The sequence below is a fragment of the Chrysoperla carnea genome, chromosome 4, assembly GCF_905475395.1.
Source record: "Chrysoperla carnea chromosome 4, inChrCarn1.1, whole genome shotgun sequence".
NCBI lineage: Eukaryota > Metazoa > Arthropoda > Insecta > Neuroptera > Chrysopidae > Chrysoperla > Chrysoperla carnea.
Genome location: NC_058340.1, coordinates 48,910,437 through 48,929,647, shown reverse-complemented (window position 1 = coordinate 48,929,647; position 19,211 = coordinate 48,910,437). Strand labels below are relative to the sequence as shown.

The 19,211-nt window shown below is 27.8% G+C and overlaps 2 protein-coding genes across 2 annotated transcripts; one reads left to right on the top strand and one right to left on the bottom strand.

The window, feature by feature from the left end:
• Positions 1 to 5,399, bottom strand: LOC123298756. Its single transcript, XM_044880850.1, has 7 exons — positions 5,367 to 5,399; positions 4,613 to 4,748; positions 3,875 to 4,006; positions 3,144 to 3,376; positions 1,689 to 2,481; positions 401 to 592; positions 1 to 8 (listed from the first exon to the last, which is right to left on the bottom strand). The coding sequence occupies exons 1-7, from the start codon at positions 5,397 to 5,399 to the stop codon at positions 1 to 3; spliced, it is 1,527 nt and encodes a 508-aa protein (XP_044736785.1).
• A 1,554-nt stretch (positions 5,400 to 6,953) lies between these two features.
• LOC123297715 (serine/threonine-protein kinase PAK 2) lies at positions 6,954 to 8,722 on the top strand. Its single transcript, XM_044879471.1, has one exon. It carries the CDS (start codon positions 6,987 to 6,989, stop codon positions 8,478 to 8,480), a length of 1,494 nt encoding a protein of 497 aa, XP_044735406.1. The 5' UTR covers positions 6,954 to 6,986; the 3' UTR covers positions 8,481 to 8,722.
• Positions 8,723 to 19,211: the final 10,489 nt, after the last annotated feature.

Sequence of the window (19,211 nt, the reverse complement as noted above, 5' to 3'; positions counted from 1 at the left end):
TTACATGTCTGAATATCTTCAATTAGATAATCATAATTATCAAACTTATTTTGAAATGAATTTATAATGTAACTTTCAAAACATAATTTTTGGTATAAATAATTCGTACATAAAAAGCATAAACATTTATCGGAATGAGGTAAAAAGTAATTTAATTGATCGTTTTGTGGAATCGACGGTGATGTATTTATTGTAATTTTTGGAATTCGTATTTGATTATCTAATAATGTATCAATTTTAACGGATAATGATGTTGATTTGATTTTTTCATTGATTTGAAGTTTTTGGTGTTCAGTGGCAGGTTGTGAACATTTATTTTGAAAAATACATAATGTATCTAACATTTTATTAAAATATAATAAAGAATCATTATATCTTGCACGCATTATATCAATTTTACTTTGTAAACAAAGCATTTGTGCATAACGTAATGGTAAATTTAATGTTGATAACATTTTTAGGATATTTTTTATGTAACATCTTGATTCTCGTGGTTGGTTCAAGTTTAAATATAAATTTATAATCCATTGTGATATCTCGATAAAGTATTGAAGTATTCGTAATAAATTATCTGATTGCTCGTTACGTTGTGCTAAAACAAAGACAAAATGATATTTTCAAAGTTAATACTAATGTCGAACCCCTTATTATCGGCCGCTTAGAACAATACCCTTGGAATATGGTATATAGGAATATAATCTTTGCAGCGGGGGCCTTAGGATAGATTGAGAAGTACGGTTGCTCTAGGCGAAAAGTAGCAAGAAGTGCCAAAATGCCCAATGAAACGTGATACTTAGTAACGGGCTGTAATTAACACCAAATACTAATTTAATTGTATGGCGGAAAGATTTTAATTTACGTTAAAAATCACTCCAATGGAATGATAAACATGAATACAAATTTATACATTGTTTTCAAAGCAATATAAACAAGTGAAAACAAACAATTGACTGAGTTAATTGTTGAAATACCATGCATAGACAGTTTTGAAGACGCAATCGTTTGTTTTTTGACGTCATGTAAGTAAAGAAAGATATCCACTCTTAGATCCACACATTCATAACTGATATTCCCATATAATACATACTATAAAATTTGCACCTAATTTGTGCCCTGGTGGGTAAACAATGATGTTTACAAAAAAATGTTTCAAACAAAAGTTGTTTATTTTTTATAAGGAACATTTTTTACATTTAAAATTTTGTTCTATGTCTAACGGTTTACAAGGTGGGACCTACGAATCCAAGACCCAATATATAGTATATTTCTCATTTACGAACTCGACCTCACTCTTTACGTCCTGAGCACGCTATAAAAATTTCAGCTTTGTATCTTTTTTTATTTTTTGAGTTATCGTGTCAACAGACAGACGGACAACCGAAAATGGAATAATTAGGCGATTTTAAGAACACTTTTTAACTACCAAAAACCCCATATTTTGCGGCCGTGAATTAATATTACTAATAAGGTTGATATGAGTTGTTTTGTATGAAAAACAGTGTCACCACATCAAATTTGTCAAAGAATTGAAGAAAAACGCTTTAAAAATTGTAAATTGCAACTAAAAATTGTGAGCATGTTTAGGTAAATCGACTTATTTTGAGCTAAGCTATATGTATGTAGTAGAGCGTTGCAAAGACCTTTAGCGATACCCTGTAGAGTCTTATAATATTATATATGTTACTTACATGTTCTCTTTAACAAAGCTGCAATAAATTCATAACATTCGCTTGTCTGCGATAACAAAGACTTATGTTCTTGATCAACAGAAATTTCACATGGTAAATTATAATATTTTAATCGAAGAAAATCAATTTGAGCTCTAAAAATTCTACTATGTTGTATTTCCATATCACTTCCACTAAATTCATCTTGAGCAATTTTCAATATTTGATATCCTTCGGTAAATTGTTTACGCATTAATAAATTATAACTTTGATTCAATAAAAAGGATAATTCTAAATAACATTTATCCGAATTCTTGTTGTTATCATCTTTGTATAAATTTTTTAATATATGTTTTCCTTCATCCACTATTTGTGTATATAATTCCGAACATTGAACATACTTTAATAAATAAATTAATGCTCGCATTTGATATAAACTATTTTTAGCAAACAAAGACATTCGATATAATATTAAAATTAATTGAATTGTGTATATCGAATGATTATGTAATTCGGTAACATTGATCAGATGATAGATAATTTTTAGCGTATTGTAATCATTGATTTCGTCAGTTAAATCGTGTTTAGTATCCAGCACTATCAGCCAATTTGATATAGACATTTCAATATTTTTGAAATTATCTTCTTCATTTCTAATTGATACACCGTCGCATGGTATTTCATCCACGGTATTTACTCCAGAAAATAACAATTCATTTATTTTTTGTTTCATTAAATTTTGAATTATGCTCGAATACTTTAAAATATATAAATTTGCTAAAATTAATCGATTATTTGCAGTAGATTTATCTCCCTAAAAAGTCAAAATAATAAATTATTTTTAAGTATAATTAGTCGATTAGATGTAATACACTCAGGGTTGGATCGGAGGACCAGAAATTGCGTTTCATATTCCACCGCCGTATTAGTTCGTGGGGCACCACGAGTTTTTTAAAGGATAAGTACAGAGCTGAAACTTCGTGAGCAAACGTGAAAGTAAGGATGTTTGTTTGTTTGTTCGTGTGTTTGTTACGCTTTCACGCAAAAACTAGCGAATGGATTCGAATGAAACTGTACAGTAATATAGCTTATATAGCAGACTAACACATGAGCTAAAATTTATAAATATATTTAAAAAAATGAAATTTAGTCTATGGCATTTTACTACGCCATCTACGAGCATCATTTTTAACCATAAATTAACGGTTTCTGTAAAATTCATCTGTCCTGATACTTACAAATAATGAATCAAGACTTAACACATAAAAAGAGTTGAATTCTGTACATGCCTTACCTTACCTCTAGTTCGAGTGTTATGGAAGGGGGATAAGCGAGAGCAAAAGAGGTGGCGGCTATAATGCGGCGGTCTTTTCTTTTATGCCCAGTGAAGTAGGGGAGTATCAAGTTAGTATAGAATATAAACTTTGAGAGAGGACTTTTCTTTCTGAGTGCCTTAACTAAATAATTAATAAATACCTTTACCGCTTGCGTACTTAAGAATTCAATAAATGAATTCAATTGACTCCACAATGGATCATCTAATGGAATACCAACCAAACAAAGCATCTGTAATACTCGTGTTTTCATGTAATCGCAATCAGTATTTTCTAACACAAATTTACAACACTTAATCATAGGCTCTTGTAAATGTCCATAAGTATTGTAAACACGTAATTCAAGAAGCGCAATTGATACTAACGATAAATTATCTAAATTAAAATTTGGATATAAAATTTTTAAACTGTTTACATTATTTTTTAACACTTCAATCATCGTCGTATAATTAGAACTATTCATTTGTACAGTTACCCACAGTTCTAATGATTCAACATTGCCAAATAATACAGCTAATAATACTAATGGATCGAAACATTTATCATATTCTGATGCATTAAAATGGAAAGCTTTAATTACATGCAAGGTTCTTCTAACCACTTCTTTATACATTGTTTTATTATTAATATCTTCGTTAAAATACTCAAGAAGAACATTTATAAATCTTACAGCCATTGGTAAACAATTTTCATATTGATTTTTTGAATATCCATTCATATAATTATAATAATTCAGAATTGTGTTTACAAAAATAACATCCCAATTGTTGCATAAATTATTTTTTAGTAATCGTACACAAATGACATTCGATTCAAAAGCTTGTTGAACCTTTTCCCGGGTACTTACATTAATAACCGTTCTAAAATTCGAACCTAATTTAACAACATTTGTATTAATTATCGATAAATAATATAAAGCTAAATTTGATTGGCATGTTGACGAACATCGTGAACATTTTCCATACAATTTTTGAGCATTTTCATTTTCTATATCCAAATCTTTCCCTATATACAATAAAATATCAATAAGTTTTTCAATTATTAAAATATCAGTTTCACTATCGATTTTATTCAAATATTCAGGTGTCATTTTATCGATTATAAAACCAAAAATATTAAAAATTTGTTTCGAATTTTTAAAATCCGTACAGATTTCTAATTTACGTTGAATATTTATTAGATTTTCATTTTTTAATGGTTGAGATAAGGTTAAAATTAAATCACGAATAATATTTATAACAACTATGCTATTGTTTAAATCTTTTGTATTATAGATTAAGTTTTGAAATTTTAAGGTAATTTCATTTAACTTATCAGTTTTTTCAATAAATAACGACATTAAAATTACTTGAAAACGTATCAACAATACGAATTCGGTTTGCGTATAATTTATTTGATTGGCCTGTAAAAAGTCTAAAATACTAGAATAAAGTTCATAAATGTTATCGTTCGCTATATTATTTTTATGTCGAATTATTTCTATCGAATTGATATATTGATGAATGACACTGATTACAGATGCATTTGATTTTCCAATTTTATAAATGGTTAAAGACTTGATCAATAATTCTTGAATAATATTTAAATTTCCATCTACGTTTGATTTCATACATGAATTCGTTATATTGTAAACAAGTGGAAATAATGTTTCATAATTGGAATGTAACGATGAATCCATAGTTGATAGCGGAGTCCATGATGGTAACATGAAATCTAGTAGAATCGATATTTCTTTGAAGTATTTCTTCTATAAATAAAAATATTGAAATTTAATTAAGAAGCAATAAAATAATTCAATTGATATAATTAGGACTAAATTTCCCAACAGATAAAAATAATTTTTGGGGAAGGCAACTGCTATTCATACCAGCTGTTCATTATAAACCATAATAAAAGGCTCCCGACCTTTAAAAAGAGTCTGAAATCTTCATCTGGTAGCTTCAAGGGCATAATTGATTTACTTTATTTTCCTGGAGTGTTTTTGTATAAATAAATAAATTGGTGGATCGCGGAGTGAACGTAAGGGAAAGAAACATGCAAGCTCGTTCTAGCTTGACCCGGTTAGAGGCAAGGTCAATCAATATTTTACCAAAACATGAACAATCCTACTTACGATTGACTTTTATGACTAAGGAGCTTAAGTAATCGTCAATAGACGTATATTTAATATTGCAAAAAATTTGTTCAAAACTTGAGCTTAAATATATTCAGTTGGACTAGATCAGTTAAGGGCTAAATACAAAATTAAAACGATATACTACTGGAGTACTGGCTAAAATTTGAACCTCCAGATCGTCCTAAAGAGATGATAGTCCTAATTATAATTTATAATAAAAAAACATCAATCCAATTTAAAAGTACTTACTTTTTCATCCAAATAATGTATTACATAGTACATTATTCTTAAGTATTTCTCTTGGAATTTTGGTGTTAATTCTATAAGTTCTTCGCAAATAGTTAAGCATATTTGATAAAGTATTTCTGGGTGACATTTTTTTAAATCTTGGCACAATTTTATTAATATATTTAATAAAGTTACGGTCACATTTTTATTACTATTTTTTAATTCACGTATTTCTTTTAAAATATCATTAATATTATTTTTATTCAAATTATCGATATCCAACAACATATTTTAGATAAATAAATATTTATATAAACATCATTAAAATGATTTTAAATAAATGGATTACGAACTTTTTTATTAAAAACTTACAAGATAAAAATTCAATCTAAAATTATGGCAGTTTGGCAGTTTTAAAAGTTTGTGTTTATACTTGTTTTGAACTTATAACTACAATTTATAAATAGAGATAGTGCTACAATCGCGGAAGAATTTAAATTTTGATACATGTTTGAATTTTAAAATTGAAACTATAATATATTATTTATTGAAGCAGCTTATTCATGAAATAATTTTATATTTATATGATAAATATAATATTTTACTTTTTACTATATAAATCTTTGAAGTTTTGTCAGGTTTTCTAAAAAAAATTAAGAAAAAAACTTATTTATAAATTATATTTGCAATTTGAATGAATAACCGATATCAAATATCCTCTGACCAGAAATGTTTTAAAAATTATAAAATCGTTTCGATCGGTTGACAACCATTTTCCAGAGTGGGATTTTTCTATCAATATTATCTAAAATTTATTTTAATGTTTTAAACAAATATTTTTTTTTAGAGAAACATGTCTCTATCCAAACTTTTCTTCTATCTCTTAAAGATTAAAAATTCAATTTTCTGGTGACTCTTAATCCAGGATTTTTGAATTTAATGATCAGTTTTTTATTTTTTAATTAGAATTGTATATTTTTAATATATGCAGAGTTTTAAAAATTACTTGCTGTATTTCTTGTTTTACTATATAGGGTGTCTAGATTATTATTTCAAAAAAATTAAAGTGAGATTCAATTGACCAATGTTGCTCATTTACGAACTTGACCTCACGTTTTTCGCTTTGAGTACGCTGTAAAAAGTTCAGCTTGATATCTTTTTTCGTTTTTGAGTTATCGTGTTGGCAGACAGACGGACAGATTGACAGACAACCGAAAATGGACTAATTAGGTGATTTTATAAACACCTATACCAAAATTTTGTTCATAACATTAATATTTGTAGGCGTTACAAACTTCGGACTAAAATTAGTATACCTTGCATATTACATATATGCATGGTATAAAAATGCAAGATGCAGTTTATTTTTCAACGGGTTTTGCATTTTGTCTTGTATGAAATTACGTTTGAAAGAAATGAAATGACTAATTGACGTGTAGTGTATTCATATTTGTAGTGTTGGTAATCCTTTGAAAGTAGAAATAAATTAATAAAGACATTTAACATTTTGCTGTGATGATTAGTGTTAGTGATAAGAATCATACGGGACCACTCCTAGAGATTTAATAAGTGTTAATTAATTTATAGTTTTGGTGCGGAGTTAAGACTTTTAATAATATGTTCTGTAAACATAAATAAAAAATGAATTTAAACTTTAGTAAATTGTTTTCAAGGAAAACGCAAATAAAGGATGAAGGACCTTCTGAAATTGGTTTACCGTTTCATTTTAATCATGATATCCATGTGAGTAAAAACGAAGAGACTGGACAGTTAGAAGGTCTCCCATCATCATGGATTCGATTAATGAATACACAAATTTCAAAACAAGAACAATCAGAAAATCCAAAAGCTGTTTATCAAGCTGTAAAATATTACAATTATTCGATCAAGAAAAAAGAAATTAATGAACCTTTTAAACCATTTGTTACCGAACAAGTGATAGATGAAGAATCAAAAGAAATTGATGAGTTTTTTATTAAGAAAAATGCTCATCAGAGTCAAGATTCAGATCTCTCTTCTATCGATGAATTAGAATTACCACCAAAGTTACCAGTTAAGTCAAGAACTTTGCCTGTTAAATTAACTAATAAAAATGTGGAAGCTGAGGTTAAAATGTACGATGCAATGACAGATTTAACATTAATAAATACCCTAGAAGTTGAAAGCAGTATTGGTGACAGTAGTTTGAGTACAGATAACGATGACGAAGGTCTAGAATTACGAAAAAAAGAACGTAGTGATATGAATGATCAGGAAGTATTAGAGGAGTTACGTAAAATTTGTCATCCAGGTGATCCTTATAAGCGTTTTCAACGTGATAAAGAATTAGGTTCAGGTGCTTCAGGTATCGTTTTTATAGCAACAGATACAGTGTTAAAACAACGTGTGGCTGTTAAAGACATTGATGTTACCAAACAAACCAGAAAAGAATTACTTTTAAATGAAATTCGTATACTTAAAGAGTTCAACCATGAGAATTTAGTTAATTTCCTTGATGCCTATTTAGTTAAAGATCATTTATGGGTCGTAATGGAATTATTAGATGGAGGTCCTTTAACTGATGTTGTAACAGAGACTGTTATGAAAGAGGGTCAAATTGCAGCAGTGTGTTATGAAGTTTTGAAAGCTATTAACTTTTTACATCAAAAAGGGACTATTCATAGAGATATTAAATCAGATAATGTTTTGTTGGGTATGAATGGAACGGTTAAAGTAACTGATTTTGGATTCTGTGCGAATATAGTGGGAGATGAGAAACGACAAACGATGGTAGGAACACCTTATTGGATGGCACCTGAAGTTGTTACACGAAAGCAATACGGTATGAAAGTGGATATATGGTCGTTAGGAATAATGGCAATTGAAATGATTGAAGGTGAACCTCCATATTTAAAAGAAACGCCACTTAGAGCATTATATTTAATAGCATCGCTTGGTAGACCAAAGATTCCACGATGGGCTACTTTATCACCGGATTTACAAAGTTTCTTAGATCGTTGTTTACAAGTGAATGTGGATGATCGTGCTTCAGCTGATGAATTAATTCGACATCCATTCCTGACGAGACGTATGGAGTTACACACGTTGACACCGTTAATACGAGCTGCTCAAAAACTTCTCAATAAGGCTGTGTAACTGTTTTTATAAGTTTTCTTTTTTATTGCATTTATTTTTTGAATATGTTCCTATCAAATCATTTCCTGTTAAAAATTCGTAATTGTTTTTGAATAATGAACGCTAATACTTAGATAGGAACATTATTCACAATTTCAATACAATTTACGATAATGTCCACTTAAAAAAATCACTAAATCAAGGATTAAACAACGGTATGCAATTCTTAATTACATTAAACTGTAAATAATTATTAAAATAAGTCGTTTTTACAAAAATAACATCCCAATTGTTGCATAAATTATTTTTTAAAATGACATTCGATTCAAAAGCTTGTTGAATCTTTTCCCGGGCACTTAAATTAATAACCGTTCTAAAATTCGCACCTAATTTAACAACATTTGTATTAATTATCGATAAATAATATAAAGCTAAATTTGATTGGCATGTTGTCCCTATATACAATAAAATATCAATAAGTTTTTCAATTACTAAAATATCATTTTCAGTATCGATTTTATTCAAATATTCAGGTGTCATTTTATCGATTATTAAACCAAAAATATTAAATATTTATTTCGAATTTTTAAAATCCGTACAGATTTCTAATTTACGTTGAAATGGTTGAGAAAGAATTAAAATTAAATCTCGAATAATATTTATAACAACTATAAATGTTATCGTTCGCTATATTATTTTTATGTCGAATTATTTCTATAGAATTGATATATTGATGAATGACACTGATTACAGATGCATTTGATTTTCCAATTTTATAAATGGCTAAAGACTTGATCAATAATTCTTGAATAATATTTACATTTCCATCTACATTTGATTTCATACATGAATTCGTTACATTGTAAACAAATGAAAATAATGTTTCATAATGAGTCCATGATGGTAACATGAAATCTAGTAGAATCGATATTTTTTATAAAAAATTTCAAAGTCAAATATCCAAATTATTATTATTTTTATATGACAAAATTAGAAATGCATTTCATTAAATAAAATAAATTTTTTTGTAAACAAATTTTATAAGAAAAATAATTATACAAATTTCTTTAATTTGAAATAATTTAAATTAAAATTATTTTAATATTTTGAGTATTTTCTGTATTGACGACATTGATCAATTTATCAATTGATTCTGTTAAAATCAATAGGTACATTTATTTTCAGTTATCAGCAATGTACCTGCACGATTGTGGCTTATCATTTTTTACAATACAATTTTACTTGTATGTAAAAAAAAAAAATTTCATTTTTAAAGAGCCAGGCTTGCTCAGGAATATCGTTTTAAGAACTTTCTATGAAAAAAATTCTAAAGTGTTTAGGAGAGGTCCAATTTGTTTGCTAAAATATCAAGATTTAACATTGGACCTCCGTAGATTAATTGAAATATACAATGAAAGCCCACATTTATACATACACATGGATTCCCTATCTAGATATAGTTTAAAAAGCTTTCTAAAAATCGAATTTGCAGAAATATTTAAAAAATATATGAATTAAAGTCATATTTTCTAAGATAATTATTAAAAACTTCGAAAATCATTATTCTTTGAATTTTGATTACAAATATCTTTTAAACGCTTAAAATATCAAAATTTAAATTTTTTCAAATGGGACTGAGGTATAAATGAAAAACTTTGATAAGAGGACGTTATTGTTAATAAAAAGAGCTCATATTTGGAGATAAGTTTCTAGAGGTGCATAGCAAACAATTTTTCGGTAATGGAAGTGAAAAAAAGTCGATTGTTTTGACCCACCCAAGTGTAGATGCAGATTTACCTTGAATGTCCTTTTTGCATTAGCATAACGAGAAGCACATCGCGATTGAAAGACACATAATTAAATTCCTTACACGCTATACAAATAACAACTTTTTTTCAAATTATTAAAGTGCCTTAAAAGTTATGAAAATTTAAAATTTACATTTTTATATTCAACAATTAAAATAAAATTCATAAAATAGGTATTTTGATAAAGAATCTTGTTAATGAATGTCTCTTTTGTATTTAAAACATGAATATATATAAAATTATGTTTAAAAATAGTAAATGAACAATTCATTTAAAATGTAAATTATTTCCTGCTAAATAAATATATTAAATGTTATCCTATTAAGTAAATTAGGTCTGAGTTTGAAAAAATAATTTTGCATCCTATTTTCAAATGGATAACGTATCCCTTAGAAGTGATGATAAAACGTTCATTAACCCCTTTTTTTATATAAATTTTTAACTCAACTAACCTCACCGAATACCTAAGCATTTTAAAATAATTTTTGTTAACTAAATTTAAATTAATTAGCATTTGTTTTAGTTTCTAAAGTATGTTACTTATTTCGGCAGAAAAAAATGTTTTAAGTTGAATATTACGCTAGTTGTTTTTTGCTAGTATCTTGATTATATCGTCACTAAGCTATTGAATTGATTTTTTTTTTCATTTAATAAAATTATGAGTCATAAAATTTTTCCTGTTCAAATATATATTTTTTCCGCTCCGGGTGGAAAGTGTCACTGTCAAAACGAAGTTGCCCCTTGCCGCCACCGTCGGGCAGAAAAATAGTATTAACACCACGGGAGACATTCTTAACTTTTGCTCTCTAGGTGTGTAATATACTATTTGGTATAATAAAAGACTAATTTCTAATGAACCGAATTATATATTATCTTGCCATAAATTATCGAGAAATGAAAGACTGGAATTTGGTATTTAAGTTTCCGTTAATAATTGAAATCAATTCAATAGTTGGAAGTTTTATCAAACAGAATTGTTATAGTAGGTGGAAGTGGAAATGTAATAGAGCAATGAATAATATAGTGTTTTTCCTTTCAAATGAACTAAAAACAAATATGTATTGAACAAATTTAAAATTTTGTTTTATTCCAAATTATTATAAATACCAAATCATTAAAAGTTATTTAAATTTCGAAATAACTAGATATTTATAAACAAAGATGAAGTACTCTCAAACGGGAATCGAATCCACAAAGTTTGGTCTTCCAGACCTGCGTTCTAAACAAGAGAGTATTCTACTATTTTGAAAAATTACTTCAAAATGTTGATTTTTGTAATAAAAAGCCACAAAAAAATGTATATCGGCAATCACGCTTCTTGCCATAAAACTAAATTAAATTTTAAACCTTTTTTATCCTCGCAAAAAAGGCTATCAGCCATTTTGGTGACGTAATATCGGTAAAAACAAGAGTCGCGTATAACTATTATATATAACTATATATTCCAGCAAATTTTCCATATCTTGATGTCGGTTATTATTTATTTTTTAATCGATTTTCAACATTTCTACATATTTTTAATTATTTTGTAAACTGCAAACTATAATAACTTAATTAATAAAATTTTCTGTCATTAGTAATATATCTCTGTCATAAAAAACGCACATTATGGTATATATATACTCTGTTCAAGTATGGAGAATATAAAAATATTAACATTGTGTAGAGAGCTTTTAAAAAAAATTAAATCCATAATTTGTAAAATCATTGTGTTCAACCCCTTACCAAATGAGGGCAAAACACGCAACCCAGTGCATATAAAAAATATGTATTGAAAAACTCTGCTATAAATAACAGAATGACATTGGCTTCTTTAACAAATGAGTGAGTCACGATGACCCTGATAAGTAATAATTAATTAAAATTTGCATTTTATTCATAATAAGTCATTTTAACAATTGTTTGTGAATATAAAATTGTTTGTTTATCAACATTTTATTGTTTTAAATCATAAATAAGTCGAAGAGATTTTGGACTTAATAGAATAACAACGGGGTTTACCGATTGGAGAAATCAGAAAAATGTACTTTACACTATTTTTACATATTAAACCAGAGGCGGACGTTCTTTTTCCCTCCCTAAAAAAATTATACTTTCTCCTTCTACTGCTACTCTTACTTGTTCACAGCTTTCATCTTTTTTTTTTGTTTTGTTTATCGAGAATTTTTCAAGAATTAACACATGTAGATATTAAGAGTCTGAATTTAAAAAAATTGCTAATAAATTTAAAGAAAATTTAATTACAAGTTTGTCGTCCCTATGCCATGGCGTTCTTGGCGTAGGCCATAGTCCGCCTCTGATTGAACCGAAGTCTTGATTGCGTAATATTATTATAAATCCGCATTTTTTCTTATCATTTCCAAGATAAAAATATTTATTTTTATTATATTCATTCGTATTGTAATATTTTAAATTCTATCAAGTGCCTATCAAACACGTGTTTAGAAAAACATAGGAAAAAATCTCAAACGTCATGTAATCGTCAATTCCTGAGTATTTAGCCCAACAAAAATGGCGGCGACTTAAGATTCCTACAAACATTTTTCTAGCCTACTTTGATAATTTTTTTTTATAGTTAGTTTATATTAAATGAAAAGTATCAGAACAAGCTAGAATTGTTACTTGAAAAGAAATTCTAATGATTTATACGATTGGCTCTTTTCCCGACAAAATACCGGCATTTGATTATTTATCACCGATGCTACATTCGATGTGTGTCGCCAAAATGTGATACACATCTTTTGTGAAGTTGATGATTCACATCGAATACAATTACTACCTCTTGAAAACAATCTGAAACATTCTGTACAGGCGTTTCATAATGTATCCACAGTGTATACATAAAAAATTATGTCAAAGTTATTAATTTAATCATTTTCAATACGAAGACGGTGAATTTTTTTTTTCGACAGTTGAACAAGATTAATTAATTAATATAATAAATTAATGAACGTCTTATCAGAAACATTTTATAAAATAATAGCTATTAAATCTTATAATTCTTAAATTGATGTAATAATTTTTTTAACAATTATACAATACAATGTAAAAACGTGTTTAACTTAATTCTTGTGAAATTTTTTTAAATAATAAAACAATAATATGTCATGGGCTTATGCTGTTTGTCTTATCGATTATACGACAAATACTTTCTCTGTATAATATTTTAAAAAATTAATTTTTTTTTGTATATAACATTTGAAACGCTTATATTGATTTAAATTGCGGTTGTATAGGTATTGTGTTTGTATCAATAAGAGGAAATTCATATTACTCCTATTAAATTATTTGAAATTTACTAAAGTTTTGGAAGCAGCAATGCCATTCACCCTTGCTAAGTTTTAGCATTTTATCTTTAGAATAAAAATTTTCATGCGGAGTGAATTTATTTTGAAATGGGATCGCCTTCTTTTATTATATGAAGGAAAAGCAATCTAATTTCAAAATAAATTTAATATATTGGAACGTAAGCGAACATCTGACATAAATGCAACTTAAAAAGTTTTAATTATCAATTATATCGGCTTGAGTAGCTTCGTGTGTCAAAGGTCTAAGACATATCATTGAAAAATCCTTGATTTACCACAAATTAATAATTTAAAAGTCCCGGTCTGCGTTCCTATGAGAGTGGTGTCGTTATATAGCAAAAAAATACGTTGAGAAGGATAGGTAATTTACAAATGTCATACAGAATATAGTTTGTATATTCACTGCTACAATACGGTCGTTATATAACGCCATCGCTCTTCTAGCAAACCTTGGCATCATGCCTGTGCAAAAATAATTTACTATGACTTTTTAACACTGATCGCTATATAACTGGATAAAGGATCTACATGATGTAAATAAAATTAAGTATCTTGTACAAAGGACTGCTTGGGAATTAAATAAAAGCATTCAACGCTTGAGCGATATTTATATACATATATATTACATACATATTTTTTTTAATTCTAGCCATTCATTTAATGGCACTAGTATATATCTCAAATTCAAAAATTCAGACCAATTTCAGTACATAGGATCCTCTATCCAGTTATACAGAAATCAGTGCATTTTAAACTTAAATAACACAACTTTGTTCAATAGAAAATATGTATTTTTTGAAACTTATATGAAATTGTAAACTAAAATTAATTAACAAACACTTAAGTAACGAGATTTTGCCCGTCCATAAAAGTGTCATTAATAATAAAATGTATAATTTATTATGTAATTTTGTGTAATTATTTACACTAAATATAAAATATTGGGTAATATTAACGTTTTTGTCCATTTAACTCATTTTACCAAAAAATTTTGATATAGTAACAAAGACAAAGATGTCATTATATTTATCATTAAATATGGTACAAAAACGTGTAATATCAAAAATATAGATATTATTATAACGCAATTGAATTATCTTATCATTTGTATATTTGTTCCTGTTAATATATTAAAGATTTCAATCGATCAGGTTATTTGCATTACTTGCCTGGCAAATATTTTATCTACTTTAATTATTTCTGGATTAATTCGCACCGTTTAATCCAGATTCACGATTAACAAAAGTTAAGTGGAGTGGAATGCTTTTTTCATGGTAGCATTCCCATCGTGTTTTCATGTCCATTATCAACGTAGTCTTTTTTAGAAAGTGAAATATTTTCAAAATGCATTTGTGTATTTGTTTTTATTTTAGTCTCTGGAAATCAGGAGGCAATTCTAAAATTCTAAACGAAATTTTCATTTTAAATATAATTTAAATGCATCACAATAAGTTATCACTCCTGATATCTAGTGTCAAGTTAAAAAAAATCATCGTTTGAATATATATCAGATTTCAATCGAAAAATTTTCGATAATTTTCGTTTAAAAATAATATTATTGTGTTAATGTTATAGCAATTAATTCTAGAATTCTAAATAAATCACAAAATGATATCTTAATTAAAAAACACATTCTCAAATTGAAATGCAATACAAAAAATTATGTCAATTAATACTACTATGTGAAGATTTAATTTCACTATAGTATATTTAAATTTTCAAATACACGCTAACTATTTCACTTAATAAGTTTGCAGTTTTAAAATAGAATACAAATACATTCATTTCTACAATTTATTCCATTTTATGCATTTATATAATTTACATAAGATATCAAAATTAATTTTCATGGAGTTTTTTTTACATAACAAACTCCGGCTAGTATTACAGAATTTAGAAATGACGAATATCTCTCTTAATCCAAAAGCTCCAATAAAAAAGTTAAGGAATTGGGAAGTAATATATTAAATATCTAAAGCTCTCATTAATTATTTTGAATAATCTTAATATAATAATTATGATGATTTATCGATGACTGATTGCTTAACAACGCACAATTTTTTTAAATCAAATATTAACAGATATTCGCAATTTTTACTTTATGTTTTAGAACTTTGTTACATTATAGTAAAAATATACGGTCATTTCTTCACTTATTGCTTATTAAATCGGAAAAAAAATCCATAAAAAATACATATATTTTTAGAAATTGTATGCGATTTTAGGAATGTTTTGAACTGCTCTATGCTTTCTATAATTCTGACGGTTTTGTGCTGGATAGCAACGAATTAAGCAATAGGTGAAGAAAAGATTCATATTTTCTAGTAAAATTTTATCTTTGTCCCTCTTAGCCTAGACAATTTTGTGTGAGAATTTTTTTAAAAATATAGTTGTTGATTTTTTTATAATAAAAATATAAAATAAAAATAAAAACGATCAAATCGATCAAAAGCATACGACGCATTCAGCTTAACTCAGCGACTATAATTATTACTTGGGCTTATGTATAACAAAACAAGTCAGCTATTACTAAGCTCTTATTCAACGATGAGTTTGGCTAAAGGCGCCAGTTGTTACTCAAAAATAATTAATTATAGTGTTAGGTTCAAGATTGCATCAAATTTAAGACATGCTTGTAATACTTTCATTTCAAAAAATATTGGTTGTTGTTTTAAGGTATATTTTCAGAAAACATAATTTAGCTTGCTTTGGCAAATATAATATATTGTGTCGAAACTTAAAACGCTATATTTAGACATATATCTCCGGGGTGGACGCAATTTATATTTGCTAAACATAACCAATAGCAGTGCTATAGCGCAAGTAAGAACAAAATGTTTTTGGCGCAATTTCTTTTCGATGACACGGGGATTGAAAATATGAAGAAATATAAAAACGATAAGCAAAGAATAAGATAGAAAGTTATAACAGAACCAAATGGGTATATTTTTAAAACTGGTGGTGATATTCCTTCATGTTTGGCCGAACTGAATACTTGGCTAGCTTTCTGAGAAATATTTTCTAGGCACACGGCACCCCTTAAAAATTGTCGATTGTCGATTTATGGGGCGTCGGCTACCTGAAGATATCAATGAACTATCTGAATGCTCAACTTGACCAAACGTTCATCCTTTTTTTTATCATCCGTACATTTAAAATGCCTGAATTGGATCATTTTTTCTAAGTATAATTTTTGAAATCAAGGAAATTTTTTAACAAACTAGTTTCAAGTAATTGCAGGTGGCACTAATGAGCATGACAAATTCGACAAACATTTTTTAGTATATTTTCTTAAAAAAAAGGGCATTACACACTAGAAATTAGGGTTAAAATTGGTTTTGTCTCTTATACCTCCACCTTTAGTTTTCACCCTTTCAATATTGTTTTTATATTTTTTAAGAAAGTTGTAAAAAGCATTTTACAACAACGATATATGTATTTTTTTAAATTTTAATAAAAAAATTTTGCAGCATTGAAAATTTTTTTAGACTAGTCGATAGATAATGATATAACTGATAAGTAATGTTGATAATGTACAGTGTTTTTTTTTCTAAGATAGAAACTTAATGCAATAATAATTAATAAATATACACTTTAAATAACTTTATTGGTATATATTATATATATAGAGAAAAAATATATAAAATATTTTTATAACAAATTTACATCAATTTGTAGAAAAGTTTTTTAGGTGAAGGCACCGAAATTTTTTACCATCTTTTGTAATTGTAATATTTTTATCATACGTATATTTTGTAATTAAAAATAAATTATGTAAATGAAAGTGTTTTTTTCTTTTTATATCCCATTTAATAATCCTAGTATCAACCCGATAAAGCACAAAATATAATTTAAATTTGCTTTCAATAGTGCATATGACGTTTTTTCCTAAGGGAAACAATTCATCTCGTGATATCCATATACACTTACACGCTTTTAATTACACTTGATCTGCAGAAAAACGTGCCCTTGTGTGAACATCCAACATTCTACTGAAATTATTAAAATATTGAACTAACTTCTTATTGAGCAGATTAACGCCAAATAATACCAAATGAAAAAATAGAGTGTTGGAGTTGATATATTAAAGAATAGCAAATCTTACTTATTGATCTTCACGCAGGTGCGAATCTAGCCCTTAAATAAGGTTGTGGTCATAGCTACCCGAAAATCTGCCTAAAGTGCGAGTCGAAGTATGAACTCGCTCATGATCGATAAAGTACATTCCTACCAAGGACATATTTACAAAATATATGACGCCCTGACCCACATTGTGTACAGTGTATAGTTCCAGTACAGGGAAAAATCGTGGAGCAAACACTAGTAAATTAATAAAACTGTAAAATGTTAGTTTGTTCGCTCACGTTTTTTGCAACGAAAAATAATTCAATATTTTACTTTTTATATTTCCAAGAATTTGACCTAAAGTAGTGACAGGAAAGGAGTATCTAAAATAGGGACAAAGTTACAGCACCCACAGTCTTTTATGTGTACATGACTGTGACAGCACCTTATCGATTTAGTCCCGGAGCTGACCGTAAGAACGCGAGCCGATCAGCGGTACGCATAAAATATATTTTCCCTACTACTACTAACCATAGTCAATAGGATGGGGCTTTAGTGCCTCAACGCAGTGGGCACATATAACATGGGTGCTTTCTTGAAAGTAAAATTTTTGTTGACGAACTGTACCAACTTTGTCCTGCTTGGTAATTACTTTAAAATCTTCTATTCATTGAATAGAACAAAATAATATTTAAGTGCCTCGACGCAACCGGTGATAACACGGTGGCACGGATTTTTCAATGAAGTTTCCAGTGTGCACGAACTATACCCATTCCGATCCGCTTAAAACTTTAACCAAATGAAAATTTAAACAATTTTATATACAAAAAAAAATAAGTGCCTCATTAGTTGCGGTTCTATATGCCTGGCAGGACGCCTAACATTTCGCGAGCTCCTATGCTACTATGTAGATAACTCTTCCGTCCGTCCGTCCGTCTGTGGTCACGATTACTCAAAAACGAAAAGAGATATCAAGCTGAAATTTTTACAGCGTGCTTAGGACGTAAAAAGTGAGGTCAAGTTCGTAAATGAGCAACATGGGTCAATTGGGTCATGGGTCCGTAGTACCCATCTTGTAAACCGTTAGAGATAGAATGAAAGTTTAAATGTAAAAAATGTTCCTTACAAAAAAATAAACAACTTTTGTTTGAAACATTTTTTTGTAAACATCACTGTTTACCCACGAGGGCGTTAATTAGGTACAAATTTTATACTATGTATGTATTAATATAGGAATATCAAAGTGAATATCTTTTGTTATTTACATGACGTCAAAAAAAAACAAACGATTGCGCATCAACACTTGCGCATTATATGCTAAATATTTAGTTTGCGACCAAATTTTTCTCACTTTGGAGAACCATTATTAATTTTACGTTGTCAAAACAGATGACATAGTCTAAAAATTAAAATATTTTTAACCGCGCAAACTTTTAAGATGGCAATATATATTTTAGTAATATTACGGAGAAAAATTTGATTTAATAAATACTATTTATTTACGAACATGTAATAATATTACAGGAATATATTTTATAACAATACTCAATTAGAGGCAATGTTATCATGTG

Bases quoted from the DNA above. Each gene is read 5' to 3' on its own strand.
- LOC123297715 (XM_044879471.1), top strand. From the start codon at position 6,987: ATGAATTTAAACTTTAGTAAATTGTTTTCAAGGAAAACGCAAATAAAG.
- LOC123298756 (XM_044880850.1), bottom strand. From the start codon at position 5,399: ATGTACTATGTAATACATTATTTGGATGAAAAA. The intron at 4,749-5,366 runs GTAAGTACTTTT...TTTTATTTATAG, and splicing joins TACATTATTTGGATGAAAAA to AAGAAATACTTCAAAGAAAT. The intron at 593-1,688 runs GTAAGTAACATA...TCTTTGTTTTAG, and splicing joins AGCTTTGTTAAAGAGAACAT to CACAACGTAACGAGCAATCA.